Here is a 16,462-nt window from a genome sequence, read left to right on the forward strand (position 1 = left end):
CGATTATCCATATTGTAAATTAATGTGTTGTAGCGTTAATAACTTTCTGTTATATAGTAAATTAATACTTACGCGAATTTTAATTCAGACAAGGCGCCACTACATAAATGAGAAGTTTCAGCTTTGCGTTCTTTGCTTGATTCATAGACTATGAACGAAAATTCGCAGATACAGTTTCTTGGTTCAATATGATTTATATCTTGAAATGTGCCACAAAGTACAAAACTGTTAAGGTTTCGATTCAACGCTATTGCGGTTACCTGTCGCATGAAGCATGTCAATTATAAAAGTCCTCCAAAAGGATTACGCTCAAACAAAGTTTAAAGATCTTATTCTCACGATCACTTGTGTCTTATTTTTCTCCTATATAATTTTGGACACATTTAGAATCCTGAGGCACCTATGAAATACATATTTAAAAGACGAAACTTTTCAACGTCACTTCGTTAAAGAGTAATTTCGGTCTTATCCTTAAATAGTGGGAAGGTGTCATTCGTTAGGCGAAGCACGACGTGCAATTTTAAGCCAATTAGGCGGATCTCTAAGAAAGAAATTAAGCCAAAAGCGAGCCATCGTCTACATCAATAATCTTCACGCTTCTGACGAAGAGTTTCGTAGCATTTCCTAGAAGCCACGCCCCAGAATTCTGTAGCCGGTCCGTGCGTTTCGAATCATATCCAAGTCAAGAGAGTGGAACCAAATCCAGCCATCAAACATCAAAGCCACGACAAAAAATCACATAAACAACATTTAAATACGTGACTGATTGCATAAACAGAAATGCTCGGGCGTTTCGTATAGTAAAGAAAACGCTCGGGAGGTCAGTTAATAAGATCTGATTGTAAAGTACCTTACTGAGTATGCAATTTAGAGCTATCCAATGGAATTCATCGAGTAAGTCAAGAACACTCAATTGTAAAGCTACAATTGGAATGAACTATTCCTGCCACACTTTCATTAAGTGAATTCAATATGTATATTAATTCGCAAGTATCTCTAATCCTATATATAGCTGTATGTAGTCTGATACCAATAAATGCAAACAGATTGGTCAGAGACGGACTTAATAAATTAAAGTTAAAAGTTACAGATTTGTGTATGTGCTTTATTATTAATGAAAATTAAGCCGAGTGAAGCTATGCGCTCGGCTACCAACTATTTGTAATTCATATGGAATTAAGTTTGCTAAATACGCAAGCTGCTAATTCTGCTTAATTCTTTTTTACGCTCCTCTTATAATTAACTCCTATTTTAATTTTATCTCTTCATGAATATTGAAGTGTTTCACAAAAAGTTATACTGGTTTAGGTTAGTTTTAAAATGTTTATTGCTGCTGACAGTAAGGCCAAATAGTGCCTTAAATTTTATCAGCGGAACCATTGAACCTCCAACTTTGGTTCCGTAAACCATACGCCATTTAAACCCCTAATACCAGTACGCGTTTCCGTAGCCAATCGATGCCGAGTACTGCCATTTATGCGTTCGCTTGTAGTAGACAGAAAATTAAGGGCTCAGTCAACGAACAGAGTGAGCATAAGCGACAGCAAGGGGAGTTAAATGCGGTAAAGTTTAGTAGAGAATCATAAGGGCTAGTCGACGGCATTTTAGTAATTCATTTTATGATACAGTTTTTTTGTTGGGATTTGCAGAAAAACCGATCCACCATTTCGCCAGTAAGTATAGTTTAAAATTTGAAAAGTAACAAAAGTGCTAATTTAAATTTAAAACAATTTCGTTATGCAATTTAAGTATAGGCAATAAACTAATTTCCTTAATTACAACTCCCCTTTACACTTTCAGGAAGTGATAGTTTTGTTCGGATAATCGCCGTACAAGGGCGTGCGAAATAATACCTACACCATACAGTGTGATAAATTAAATCCCCGTACGCGCAAAAATGACAAAAAACAACGTCACTTAATTACATCTTTGTGTTTCCATTAAACACTGAAACGATTTCTGTCCGTGACCTGTAATGAGATGGAATTTAAATGAAGTTGTGGCCTTAAAAGTCGGAAGTGCAGATTTTCACGATACACGCGCTTAGCTTCCGGCAATTGACTGGAGTAACGGAAAATTGTATTTATTCTGGTGATTTGTTATTTGAACGTCAGTGTTTATAACGAAAAACGATCAATTTGATAGTTGCTTTATAATTAAAGCTTTTTCCTCAAGAAGGTTTTGGAGAACTAAAATAATCCACGTTTTTGCTTCTTGAAAATTGAATGGATTGAATAAAAGAGAAAAACCCAAAATACAAACTTGACGGCTTGAAGAAAAAGTAAGTTGTCGCCAAATTTGAAAACCCAATTAAAAACATATCCAAACTCCCGGTCAAAAGGAGCGAGGAGGAGGAACGTCTCCAGCACCATAAATGTACAACAAAATTGCATTTACTTAGACTGTTTTCTTAGAAGTAAGGACACCTCAGACACATTGTGAAGAAGGATCAATTCAAAGCACGTCGCGTCGATTGGTCTATTGTAATGTATGTAAATGTGATTGTATCCGTTGCATTGGTGTTATTATTTAACAAATTACTCTCGGAATAGCTTAAGGATATTTAAGGTCAATGTGAAGAAAGAAAATATTTAGACCAGATTAGATACCTAAGTCAAAAGAAGAAAGGGGATCTGTTCCCCATGTCCAATTAGTATTCTAAACAGCTTCATGAAAAAGATAGATCGGATATCCTGGAGGTTTGATAAATAATTCAATGGGGACTGTTAGGATGAAGGATACCATATAAACCATAAAACCCATATAAATAGATACTCTGACAAAGTATTTTACACATTATTGTTAAAAAGTCGAAGAAGAAAGTGACCCCTAAAATTTTCCAAACGAATTCCCAATAACAAGCTACTGCCACTTGTATCGGTTAGTTACATTATAAGGGTTGAAGACCCTCGTTCGTATTAAATAAAATTGATGCTCTACGACACTGGTAAAAATTTTTCTATCACAATTAATTTTTCGAGTTTTGTAATAATATTCAAATACCCCTTAATTTAATCATTGTTATATCTTTATGCGTATTAATTGGTTTCTATGCCCTCTCATTAACTGGGATAAGACGGCTGTTGTACGCAGTAATTGGAGTGGGTGCTGTCTACAGGTACCTCCCGCTGAACAATACCGGCTCAGCTCGAGAGTGTGAAAACCAATAATTTGATTGGGTGGCTGTATCGATCAAGTTTATTTTGAGCTCTTGTTGGTGCATGATTGCATAAACCAGTACCTATTTCTTTTGGTACCTAACTGTTATTACTACCCTCATAGCTCCCCCACACGGGGAGAGTTAAGATAGAAATTGAGTGGCGCTTAATCCTATTGGTAAGTGATAACGAAGGACCAACGATTATATGCCCAGGACGAACTACCGCTGTGCTCGCCCTTTTGTTTTATTTGTGTGTACGGATTTACGGTTTTTCGACTGGAAAACGGTGAGCCGTAGGACAAAATTTTCTTATCAAAATCAAAAGCATATAAAATTGTGTTTTCGATCGAATTGTTCCCTCTAGTGGTATTATGAAGTTGTAGGAAACTCAATTTCTTCCAAGAATCACTGTAGATTTGTTAATTTATCTTCAACTCCTCAAAACTTAGGCTTATTATTTTATTTTTCAAAATAAAAACATTCTTATGCTTGCTGAGAAAAAAATTAAAGAAGAAATCCAAATTTCACCACTTCTTTGGGGGTGGCCCCCAAACGAAACACGTTGGACCCTCGGTTTATTTGGAAAAAAGTGCTTGTCTTGATCCCCTCCATCACCCAATTTTTTTTTACATGCGGTCATGTAACACCCTGTATATACATGACATCTTAGTGTTAGGGATTCGTCAGAGTTGATACACAGTCAAAAAATTAAAAAAAATTCGAAATATACCCAAAATTTCCGAACTTCTTGAGGAGTTGAAGTTACCAAATAATCTCAATGGTTCTTGAAGGAAATTTATTTCTCCACAACTACGTAAAAAGTAAACAGATAATGAGGTAGAAGAAGTTCGACCGAAAACCAGAGTTTATTTAAAAACGATGCGATTTGATCATTTGATTTTTTTCAATCCGACACACGGTTTTCACGTAAAAAAAGAAAATATTTTTTTCTCTGCACGGTGATATAGTCATATTAACGATATTGTCATGATCATGCAGAGAAACGGTTGAAAACTTTACCACCCTGTATCTCAAAAGTTTAGGACATAGGTCCATATGAAGTTTTTTTTTAAAATGGACCCAAAAATCGCACCCTTAAATATTGACATTCAATTATCAAACACCCTGTATAGAACCCTGAAGAAAAACATCGTATGCGCCCCTCTGCAACTGCGATGGGACTGTGTTGAAAATTAGTTATATTCTACGAATCTTAAATTGAGTTTTACTGGTTTTGCATTAAAATGATCTAAGAATTATCTAAAATTATATCCCTCCCAAAAGCGATGTAAGAACTGTTACACGGCTAACAACAAATCACCGAATAAAAAGTAGACAACCAGCCCAAAGTTGAATTTTGTGTTGGCATCGTGAAGAGGGTTGTATCCCCCGAGCGCCTGAATTCTTCGCAAAACCTTTTCAGCTATTCGGTTACTCCCTTTATGTCTATGAATATGTTTACCAAATTTGGTTCCAATCCCAAAACCCGTTTAGCCGAAAATGAGAGTACAGACTGGCAGACCGACAGACGGACCGACATCATCGAGGGGCTGTCATTTATTAGACCATAAAATTGTTGTGCAACCAGAGGACTTTTAAACTTCACAGTGAAATACGTGCGTTTTCATCGCTTAAATTGAAGTCGTGTTCAGGTCAAGGACAGATTAATTAAACGCGCCGAACTTAGTCTACTTATTTTGAAATGTATTATTAATGTTTCAGCGCCTGTAATAATAATGGGTGACCCTGTATGTGTTAATTTCAATTTTCTTTAAAGAAAATGTTGGTCGCTAATTTAGAATGAACACAATATCATGCTATTTGATTTTGTTTAAGAATTATTTGTTACTTAATTTTGTTTAAATAATCGCGTGGTTGATTTTATTTTATTGTTCATATAGAAAGATTAGAGCCATTTGAAAATAATTATTTATCTCATTTAAATCCGGTCGTTGGGATAAGAAATTTGTTATCGCTGCGTAAACTAATTAGTTTGAAGATAAGTAGGTTTCGCCGATAAGAGTGTTTAATTTCGAAGTAGAGGATACGCGGAAAATGAAAGAGGAAAGAATATTTTAAATAGGAGAGGAAAACACGCATCGTGGCTTTTTTGATGATGGACGCTAATCGTTGTTTTGTTTTTTTGGCGGACGTTGAAACGTAGTCGCTTGTTGTTTTAGTGTTCGGCAGATTTGCTGTATTTGAACGTATTATTGCAAGACAGTCCGCTTTACCAGTTATAAAGTGTTGCGGAAGAAAGGCACTTGAGTGTTCTAAGAGATTTGTATTACGCGGTTTAATGTTTAAATCGAATTAAAGAATTGAAATTAGTCGAAGAAGTTAGTCGGAGTTATCGCCTTTTTTAAGGTCTTCAAGTATAAGGCATCAAAGCGCGAATTTTACATCTATAATTACAACGAACCCAGTGTCGTCTAAATCTACTTTCAAGTGAAGTTCCGAAGTATCATCATTTGGTGTTTGTGGGTCATTTAATGATATCCGGATACGTTATTAAGATAATTAAGATTTCTTTAATTAATTTTTCCAATCGATCGCTTGTTGCGTGGTATGTGTACTCTGGCCCTGAGTGCCTTTTTTATTTCAGCGTTATTGATTGATTTTGTCTAATAAATTTGTTTCAGCTGTAAATGTTCTAGGTTGTGTTTAATCAAGCTCAAATTACGACCCAGGAGATAAGAGATAAACTAGGTGTTTGCTCCCCTAGGCTTTAGCCTACTTGGCACATGCGTTAATGCATCCTTGGGAGCATATAAAAAAAAAGTTGCCCAAAGAATCAAGAAATTATTCCATCTCTTATTGAACTAACCCGAACGTAAAATTTTAAAACAATTTAGCATTTATTAGATACGAGTACATTGCGGTAATTGGCTAATTCATAGTCCCTTCTTCGCCTGCCGTTATGTCTGACAAACGTTACTTTCATTTTTTATCACGCACGCACGATACAAACCAGAACATCTCATGCAAAATTTATACAAAATTAACTATAAAGTGAATCTTACGAAACGGTAAAAAGGAAGAGTGAACCGAACAAAGAACTCGAATCGAGTTAAATTTGCATAAGCTGAGATGACACGCATTGCAAAGTTCAAATTTTTCACGAAGGTCCACGGTCAGCTCGCGTAAAGTGAAATTATAACCAATTACTTACCGCTATTTGAAGTTCCCATAATCGAAAGCCATTCCGTTCTACTCAGTAATTGTTTGAGATTCCTTTCCGTAATCTGCAAAAGAAGAAAAGCTTAAGTTTGGTAATTGCGCAAAATTATACATGCAAATATTGTTCGTTTCCGCCTTTTTTGACTGGACGGTTCCAACTGGATTGTATTAAATTACTTGGAAATGACGAATGAAAGGAAATTAGGCATTAGTAATCTCATACATAATTAACAGTATCTTAGGTACCGTGAAGACTACCAAATTAGATTTTGTATTTTGGTGGAACGTAAGTACCTATTCAAATTTTTTTCCAACATCAGTCGACCAAAGAAGAACAAATTTCATTTGCTTTTCTCGCGAGGGAAATGAAAAACCTCAAGAATGGATTTAATGAAGACATGATTTAGTTTCCAAAGTTTACAAAGCCATTTATATTGTACACTAACGTATCAATCCACGCCTTAGGAACCAATATCTACATTCTACAGGATGAAAAGGGAGAAACGTTAACTTTAGCCTTTGCCACTAAAAAGGTGAAAAATGATATCAAATTTAGTATTCTTGTCCTTAATATCCTTAGATGTAAGTTATTCCCGTAGTAAATTTGTTATTATCTTAGTATAAATTTCTTATTAGCTATAGTTCTTTGTTTTTCCGTTAGAGGCCCTCCTAGTGTTATAGGTTTTAAAGTCACTAGGTAATGACTAGATATAGAAAGTACCGCAATCTTCCGCCATTTTTGGGCAAATTTGCTGCCAACTTAAAAAATTGACAAATAAAATCTGAGTAGCTGTCATTTTTTATAACCTAACTTCATAGTACTGTCATGTTTTATAAAAATATATACAGATATCTCCAAACAGGTGGAACAATCCCTAACATTAACGTTACTAGAATCTGGTGACTTCCGCCATTTTTGGGCAAAAATTATGCGTTCTCTCTCTAACACACGAGCCCAATGGATTGTGGTACCGCAGCCCTTATTTGACACATATCAGCCTAATGACGTTAATATTTACGATTCTGAAATGAAACTTTAGAAAAACCAAAATTTGTTCACTAATTTCAAGCTAAACTATTGAACGCATGCATGTATCTAACTAAATAGTCGATTATGCGTTATAGCTTAAGATGCACGATAATTATTTATTGCATTGGTACCAGTCACGGAAAATTGGTATTGAAATATTTAATAAGAATCCATGAAATCGACGTGTGCTCTACTTTTTAGTTTGAACTGATCCTATCAATTCTAATATGAATAACGCTAGGGCTGGCTATTAATAGCATTGAAAAATGGCACATATACGCGTGTGCTTGAAACATTAAGGGGGTAGCAAATAAATTCATATTACCCACCCTATTTTTCCTACATTCAACTTTATAACTTCTTATACTCGTCGTTGAATTTGCCACTAATCCTTCCGTAAAGCTTTTACTTTAATTATGAAAGAATTATGGACCCATTTACTTTGATTAAACTTCTGTCTGGTTACGCAACTGAGGAAAAAAAGGCATGTTAATGAACTTTACGTAATAAACACGACGAGAGGTGTTACCGTGTTAAATGAGTATCAATCGGTCACGCAAGGAAGTCTTTTAGAAACCTTCGTCTAACAGTTATCTTTCCGTAACTCCGTTAGATCAAAAACCGCACTCCAGAAAATGGATCTTTTTATACATGGTACATATTATCAATCTTACGTGCCCAACTAGTATCCACCCCGTGCAAAATTATAACAAAAGGAAATAACGGTTTGATGCACACTGAAGCAACTACCTACGAATTGTTGCATGTCTTGCAACAATGTAAAAAGAAGGAACGATTGACAATGACAAATGTAATTCCGTAAATTAACATTAGATGCGCCACAATCAAATCCACAATGCAAGAAACTAAGGGAATTGATAGTTAAACAGTAACTCAACTCAACCACCAATAATTGCTTTTTACCACCGGCATTGGGATATAAAATGACTCCCCCGCACAGAAATACACGTTTTGAAGCACCAGGAATCCAAATCAAACTATTGGTCTGTCGGTCTGTCTATTTCCAGACAGCTTTTGGATAGAATCGCGCTTGCGGATGTGTGTCAAAGTAACAAAAACTGTCAATTTTTGACTCTTCGCGTTGGCCGAAGTCCTCCATTATTCAATGTTGGGAAATCCAACAACTTCTTTCTATGGACAGTTAGCATAGTTTTCAAGATGTCCACCAAGTGTCTAGTATACCAAATCAAGAAGCAACTTCCAGTATTTACCAGCCGACCGCATCAGTTTCAAAGAAAACACAGTTGTAAATGGCCCTCACATGTTTCTGATAATATATAAAGAAAGCGTCTGTTAAAATAATGAAATATAAACCTCGCGCCAGGAAAGATTGCCGGTCACAGAACACTTGATCCCGGTCTACAATATATGTTTTTCTAAATATGTGAGCGACTTCCGGGATAGTATCGTGTCAATGTTGAACAAAAAGACTTTCGTTCAACAACGATCCTATTCCAGAAGTCGCTCGCATCTTAAGAAAAACATAGATTGTAAATCGACACAAGGTGTGCTGTGACCGGCAATCTTTCCTGGCGAGAGTTATAGGTTCTTATGTATTTTATCCCATAGAATCGAATGCTGTAATCAGTTTTTGACAAATTTCCAAAATTTAAAGAAATCATCAATATTTACTAGAAAATTCAATTTTACTGAAGTCGTTTTGGAGCCCCTTCGTTTTTTGAGCTTCTTCTCCAATAGGGACTGTTATTTTTTCATTTTTTCAATCAAAAAGTATAGATAAAAACGAAGAAAATGACACCAAATAGAACTCTCTGAAGGACTAAAAAGTTTTTTGCAGAAAAAAGCGAATATTTCAGAAACCTCTTTTCGAAACATAAAAAAGTAAAAAGTCTTGTTAAAATAAAATCATTTTTGCCCAAATGAACAATAAAAAAACCGGTTTTCCGCAATTTTTTCGGTTACTTTGAGATTATGTGAGAAAGTTGTCGAGTTTTTCACGATCTACAACATTTCCATTGAACACTTTTGTCTCTGATCGTAACTTCTGCTGGAAATTGCCGTCATCCGATTTTCACCCCTTTTCACCCGCACCAAAAAATTAATTCTGCTCACGTATTTATTTTGTTTGTATTTGTTATACAACATTTTAACATATGCACTTGTCAAAGCTCTATTAACACTGTTCTTTTTTTATGCCTAAAAATGGTTAATTCGCCTGGACTATTAGTGGTTCAATCTTAAAACTGTATAGGCTAAGTTTACTCCCCCTCCCGCTCCCCAAGCACAAAAGTCTCCTGCAATAATCATTATTTTCGTCCTAGCCCTACATAAAATTATGGGGCGTTTGATGATTAAAGCAAGCCACTTTGCACAATTGTATATTGGACCAAAACAAACATTTTTAGAAGGGGAGCCACTCCTAAAGCTGCATATTTTGAGTTTTTGGCATTTTACAGGAAAACTACACTCAAAAAAGGTGTGGTTACCTTTTTTGTAGAGCATAAAATTCTCTCACTTGAGGGCACTAACTTTTGATCTATCCCTACTCAGCTTAAACATAACTTTAAAGTCGGTTACTCAGCTTAAATTTGATAACCAATTTTCAAATGAAATATACAGGGTGTAGCACCTAAGGTTCCTAGGATCATAACTCATTTACCATAAAAGATATCGAAAAGTTGTACACAATTACCGCCGGCATGTTTCTAAAATATTTTTGATCACCAGAGGCGTGCTGTATTCCAGTGGCGTATCAAACTTGCATTTTTTTAAATAGAAAACCCCATATTTTATTAATGATTTGGAGAGTACTTAAAAAGTACTTTTTTTTTATGCAACATGTTATACTCCTAAGTTTTTCGAAATTTTTTTTGAGAAAAACTAAATCACGCAGGCGGTTAATTTTTGGACTGCGGCACAGGTTAACACCTCTTCCACCATCACATAATTTTTTTAGGTACTTTATCGAAAAAAGAAAATTTTTGATTGACCTTCGCTAAATGTCATATTTTTAAAAATTTCAAATGGCACCGCCCTAAACAAATTATATCTCTGGGTAGCCAAAACTACAAATTTTCCACTGATATAAACAAAACCACACATTCCATAACAAAATTTCAGAGAAAAATCAAGACAATTTGTAAAAAAAAACCCTTTTCCGAACCCAAGTGTGCCATGATAAAACAAAAGATGTTCAATTCTCACAATTAACAGTAAAGTGTCGGCAGTTGTTTTTTAATCAACGTTGCTAAAATGTTATTCAGTTTCTAATTTCGAATGAAGTTCTTCTTTTAAGATTACGAATTTAATTTACTCGGTTTGGCATAAAACTATTCCTTGGCGTAATTTGAACAAATCACTTCTCCGGTGAACAAAACATAACCTTAGCGCTCACTAACTTAACCGAAAATTCTACGCCCGATCAATAACAATAATAAAGGGACAAACTGTCCGCTTTTTATAACTCGATGGCGAAAACTCAAGATTGTAGCCGCATTCAGATTTAGACCGCCAATTCTTCTGTGAAGCGGCTTGACTACCAGACAGCGAATGAGTTAATTTCGTGCAGAATAATCCCCTTTCTTAACTACTAAGTAAGTTTCTGACGCCCCAGAAAATATGGCTTAATTTTTATTGGTTAGTAACTTACTTTCTACCATTACCAAACGGGTTTTGAGCTGTGGGTTAATCTCAACATTTCAGAACTAGCAGTTTCTCACAGTCTGATACCGATATTGCAAAAGTAACTAAAGGAGACTAATTCACAGAGTGTAATTCAAAACTAAATCTAGACAATGTGGCAACCACCAGTGATTAAAGCAAAACTTCCCATCCGACGTGCGTTCATCATGATTATTAGCATCCAAACAAATTCTTTGCTACGCTCAATATTTGACTGAGAGAACATTTTATACACGTAAAAATTTCCATATGCCTTCAATTTAATTTACTTATTTCTTCGGGAAAAATAAAAGCTACCGTCACTGTTTTTCCTTCTGTAGGGCGAGGACTATTTGGTTCAATCTGCATTTCTTTTATCGTCCTTGGCATTGACAGAATTGTGCTAAAAAAGCTCACTGTGCACAAAAATGGATTGTTCGCAAACTGAAAAACTAGAAAGCATCAAAATGTGTTTGCAATCTCGAATTACGTTATTAACAATCTATAAATAAAAGTAACATTGTTTACATTTCAGCAAAGCTTATCGATGCGGCAAACATTACCAAAATTCCTGTCATTATTTTAATGCACTTTATGTAAATTTTTTATTGCCCACCTTATATTATTTTTTGTGCAATTTTCCGCTTTACATAATAAATTACACCAGACTTAATTATCCTGTTTAATTGTTTCGTTTCAGTTTTCATCAGCTGTCATCTAAATTACACGTATGACGTCGGCTGAATGCAGTTCTCATAGTTATTACCTTGACATAAATAATTTTTTTGATAAGGTGCTTTGCATTACCATAAATATTGCAGTAAATTACTTTCGTAAATACCGGCATGAGCTATTTACTAGACAATCTACCGCAAGGGCAAATTCGTCGTTCATCCTTATTGTTCAATTGTGTCACCTGTAATAATACCGTTTATTATGTCAGTTACCTTTTCGAGAAGTTGAGGTAACTAGACCCAAACGAAACAGAAATGTGCCTCCCACTATAAAATGAATAAAAGAAAAGGATCTTTCCCATCCTTAACGAACCCTGTTTTCTATAATGAAGACGAGTGAAAGTTGACCCAAAATAAAAATCATCCCAGTATTTACGGTTCACCAAACCGAATTCTATAATTTCACAATTGAAATAAAACAATAGATGGGAATCAAATTAACACAGATTTTTCCCAATTTTTGTGTTCGTGGACTAATCGATTTTAATTGTCTTTGTTGGTCGATGCCAAATTAATTTCTTACCTACCTATAGTGGTCGTTGGCCACCCATTACAAAATGTACCGATCTAATTTAAATAAAATTGCGGAACGGGCACGCACGCGATTAATTCCAAATTGTGATATTGCTAACTCGACGAAATTATCATAAAACACAATAGCGTAATTATGATAATTAATTTGATGGGAAATCAAAACTGTATAACAATAATATGTATTTATGGTTATTGTTATGTAACAAACAAAACAAATTTGCAGTTCGCTGATCCGGCCACGCGAAGAGCACATTCCCGTGCAATACCAGATTCTGCAATTATTATTTTCAAAGTTAGGAGTTACTCTTATATGCAGAACACCATTTATAATCTTATAAACTGAACCGCGGCCTACGACAGTTAATATAAAAAAGAACTTAGTTGTCATCTCCATAATCCCAAACGCGATTTTCAGTACGTCAGTAGCGGCACGAATACTGAACCTGAATTTTATTTGATTTTACCAACAGTTTTCTTTGTTGTAATTTCGTTTTACACATGAAATTAAATTCACCTCCCTTTTACTTTATGTTACACAGCGCCAATACGCTGTGAAGTTTTTTAAGGAATTTTTTCAGACTCCTACACTGGGACGCGTAAATATATCTTGGTGTAATTTTATACCACTTTAATCTCTTGTGAACTGGTACCTTTTTGACCTTTTAACTATCGGTTACTATCGATTGCTAACTAGAAAAAATAAATAAAATAATGTTTAGTCTTATACACAAAGTATCCCTATTATATGTCATCCTAAGCTTAAAAAAATTCACTTTTTATAATGTTTCAAAATGAAACTTGAACCTTATCACCGTGTAATTTTTCTACTGGGGCAATGCTCTTCCAAAAACTCAACTGGTTAAAAAATGGACACTAGGTCGCCTTAAAAACTGTTTTTCCTAAGCTCGATTACTTCCGAAAGCTCAAACCCGCTATTCGAATCTTTCGCATAAACTCTCTAAGCGCGACTACGAGAATCTGCAAATTCAGCTTCTTTTTTCTCAGCTTTGCAACGTCAGACAATGGAGGGCCATATAAAGTTGAGAACAAATACCTCATTGACGAACGTGCGAGAAGAGGAAGAAAGCTGGCCGTATTACAATCGACAAAATAAAAACTTGAGCTTAACATAAGTAATATTTGTTTGGTTGAGTGTTCCTGAGACCTTGACTCTTTTAAAAGAAATTTTCTTCCTCATACTTCAAAGGAAAAATCGCAAAAAAGTTTAAGCAAATAAATGCTCTCGTTACAAAGTCCTATTTGTTTAATTGAAGACGCAGTTCGTCGGTTTCGAAATTGGAAGAATAAAAGATTTAAGTTATCGTCAAGTGAAGTGGAAAGTTTTTAAAAATATTTATATATATACATTCCAGTGGCAAAACACGGGATCGTTAACCAAATTTCAAAATCTCACTTTCAACGAGTACTCACATTGACCAAGCGATACAAAACGTAAAATTGTATTACACAAGGCGTTCCACTATCCAATTTTCCGAATTGCTGCTACCTTTCAAAGGTTTACATTGTATAAAAAGCAGTAGTCGATGGTTTTGGGGATTTTGGATAGCGATTTGTGCTCAAAGTCAATTTAACATTCCTGGAGAGGTCGACCCACGGAACTTTATTCTTTATTTCGATTTCTATCTGGGAAAATACAATAATTAATAATACCACTTGGAAAAATTGAAATATTTTACTGATGTTCGGAACTTTCGGCGATTCTTCGACTTCAAATTATCACTTTTGGAGGGGTTACGGAAAGATTCTCTCTAGGACAAATTTAGGTACATTCTTCAAATCAACAGTCCTTCTCATAAAAAATATCCGTCTTTAAATGCGTTTATAGAGTGAATAACAAATAAATGAGCATTCCGGAATTTTTACGCGATATATCTCAGGTCAAGTTTCCAATTCTACAACCTATAATTTTCCAACACACCAGAAAACCCAGAAACACAATTATCTAATATAGAAATCCGTGCAGCTCACGTTATATGAATAATGCATTAAGCTCACGTGAGTGAAATGGACAATTAGACCTAGAAACGTTGGTAACAAGTTGTCGATTACAAAAAAAAATTTACAAAACGCCTTCGCAATTATTAAACATCCTTTTCGATGCAACAATTCCGGTCGATATGAATAATAACGTGTTTATAAACAAATAGAAAATGAAACGATTTGGTTTGTAAACATGATGGTTAGGAAAAGTATTCAGATGTCGACCTTGATGCAAGTAATTAACGATTAGCTAAATGATTTTGGCACACGATGTTAATGGCTCGAGTACATTATTTGTGATCAGCCAAGTGCGATAGATCGGGTCAAACACACATTTACATCCGCCATCATCATCATCGTACTCGTTGTTTTCGCTATAAAGGTAGAGTATGATGCTTGTATATTAACTTCTTGTGGTGGAAGATTTATTACTCCAGTTCGTGATGTTTCCCATACATGGAGTGTATACAGAATAACAAGGTTTCTTACTGAAAATGAGGATGTGTGACTGTACTTAAGAGTGATGCTTGAAATCTACGAACTCGTTAGTGTCTTAGCTGTTCATTACTTTATGTTCATTGCCTTTGGGAATTGAAGAACTGTTCTTCTTCGACTTACTAATGCATCGGCTAAGTAATATTTTAAAACGGTCACGGAGTAGTTTTGCTAAAAGACCAATTTGTAAAGGTGTATAAGTACCGGTGAACGGTGATAGTTCTCAAATGAACATTTGACTGAGGCCAAGGAAGCTGAATGATGAGAGACAGCGAAAATCGAAATTAGTAAAGCGCTATTTTTATTTTGGTGTTAAATTGTGTGGTTATGCTAACGGGCGATCAAAAATGAGATGCTTTCAAGTCGCCTTTGGAAGTTCAAGTTAAATACAATTTGCCATGTAAACAAAAATTCCAAAGGTCACTAGACAGCAACTCATTTTTGATCGCATAGTATTTATATTAGTACTGGTAGGTATAACCAGAGCCTACTACTATAACTACAGTAGGCTCGATATAACGCACTGTGTAACGAAGCACCCATCTTTCCACCGGCTGTGGTGACCACTCTGTATATGAACGCCCGCTTACGAAAAGTGTCGTACCGAAAATATTTGTTGTTGGTTCTAGGGATTGAAGATAGAAAGTAAAGGTATTTGATTTAATTTCTAGAGTTCTGTTTCACCCGCCACCACCGTAAATAAATTCACGTCAAGATATTTCAATTGTCTTTGTTGCGTCCGAAAGCTCTTATCGTTTAGAAGACGAGGGCAAATTCATATTTTAGAATTTCAGCCACGTTAATCCATTATTAACAGGTTATTTTGTTGTGAAATCTGATCTATCTCAAGAAAAACCAAAATTTATACATTTGAAAATTTTAAGTTTATGAGAACTAAAGTAATTTTCAATAACATGGAAATAGGGATAACTGCTGTCTACAGGCCACCTTCTACTAATGTAAATTCCTTCTTAAAAGCTCTTGATGATTATTTAACTAACACTCGGCTAATCGGTACTGAAATTTTTGCTGGTGACATAAATATAGATATTTCAACAGATGTGGGAATACCGGGAGAGTATTTAAATTTAATGTATAACTTTGGATTTATAAATTGTATTACCAAGCCTACTAGAGTATTCATGGATTCTGAGTCAATTATAGACCATTACTTTGTGAAAACGAATTTAACCATAACTAAAGTACACCCAGCCGTCTTATCTTATAAAGTATCGGATCATTTTCCTATAGCATTATATTTACAAACACCCAAACCGCATAAAGTGCCTGCAAAGGATAGGGAGTTATCGGCCAATTTTGACAGCAAATTCAAAGGGCTGTAACTTTTGATCTAGTAGTCCGATCTTGGAACTGTTTGAAATTATGGATTTCTACAGGTCACATTCTATAAGAAAATATTTTTTTCCGGTCGATCTGAGACAATTTTTTTTCTGGGCAAAAAAAGGCAGTGGGTTCCTCAAGTTTCTTTGGGTATGGAATACCCCCCCAGACCCCCCGGTAAGGAGCGATTGGACGTAGCACTAAGGTGTGGAAGGGAAAAGTATACGTACGCACTTATTTCAAATGTAATTACAATCTTCAGTAAATTGGAAGAATGAAAAAGGTAGAACACTCTACAGTAACGTAAATTTAATTACGTGATATATTTATTAACAATTAACATAA

At 35.1% G+C, this 16,462-nt stretch overlaps 2 protein-coding genes and 1 long non-coding RNA gene across 4 annotated transcripts in view; 1 reads left to right on the forward strand and 2 right to left on the reverse strand.

The window, feature by feature from the left end:
- The window catches only part of LOC116169877 (protein Wnt-5b-like), a gene marked incomplete in the record, with an annotated part of 302,692 nt that overhangs the window by 215,486 nt on the left and 70,744 nt on the right, over positions 1–16,462 (forward strand).
- LOC116169926 overlaps positions 1–16,462 on the reverse strand; it is a 307,419-nt gene that overhangs the window by 166,562 nt on the left and 124,395 nt on the right. The window lies entirely within an intron of this gene.
- LOC116169789 (A disintegrin and metalloproteinase with thrombospondin motifs adt-1-like) overlaps positions 1–16,462 on the reverse strand; it is a 51,843-nt gene that overhangs the window by 25,440 nt on the left and 9,941 nt on the right. For both annotated transcript variants that reach the window (XM_031485964.1, XM_031485972.1), the window contains exon 2: positions 6,333–6,405. In XM_031485964.1, the coding sequence (XP_031341824.1) occupies positions 6,333–6,405 (73 nt within the window). The remainder of the gene's footprint in view (positions 1–6,332; positions 6,406–16,462) is intronic.

The sequence above is a fragment of the Photinus pyralis genome, unplaced genomic scaffold, assembly GCF_008802855.1.
Source record: "Photinus pyralis isolate 1611_PpyrPB1 unplaced genomic scaffold, Ppyr1.3 Ppyr1.4_LG1, whole genome shotgun sequence".
NCBI lineage: Eukaryota > Metazoa > Arthropoda > Insecta > Coleoptera > Lampyridae > Photinus > Photinus pyralis.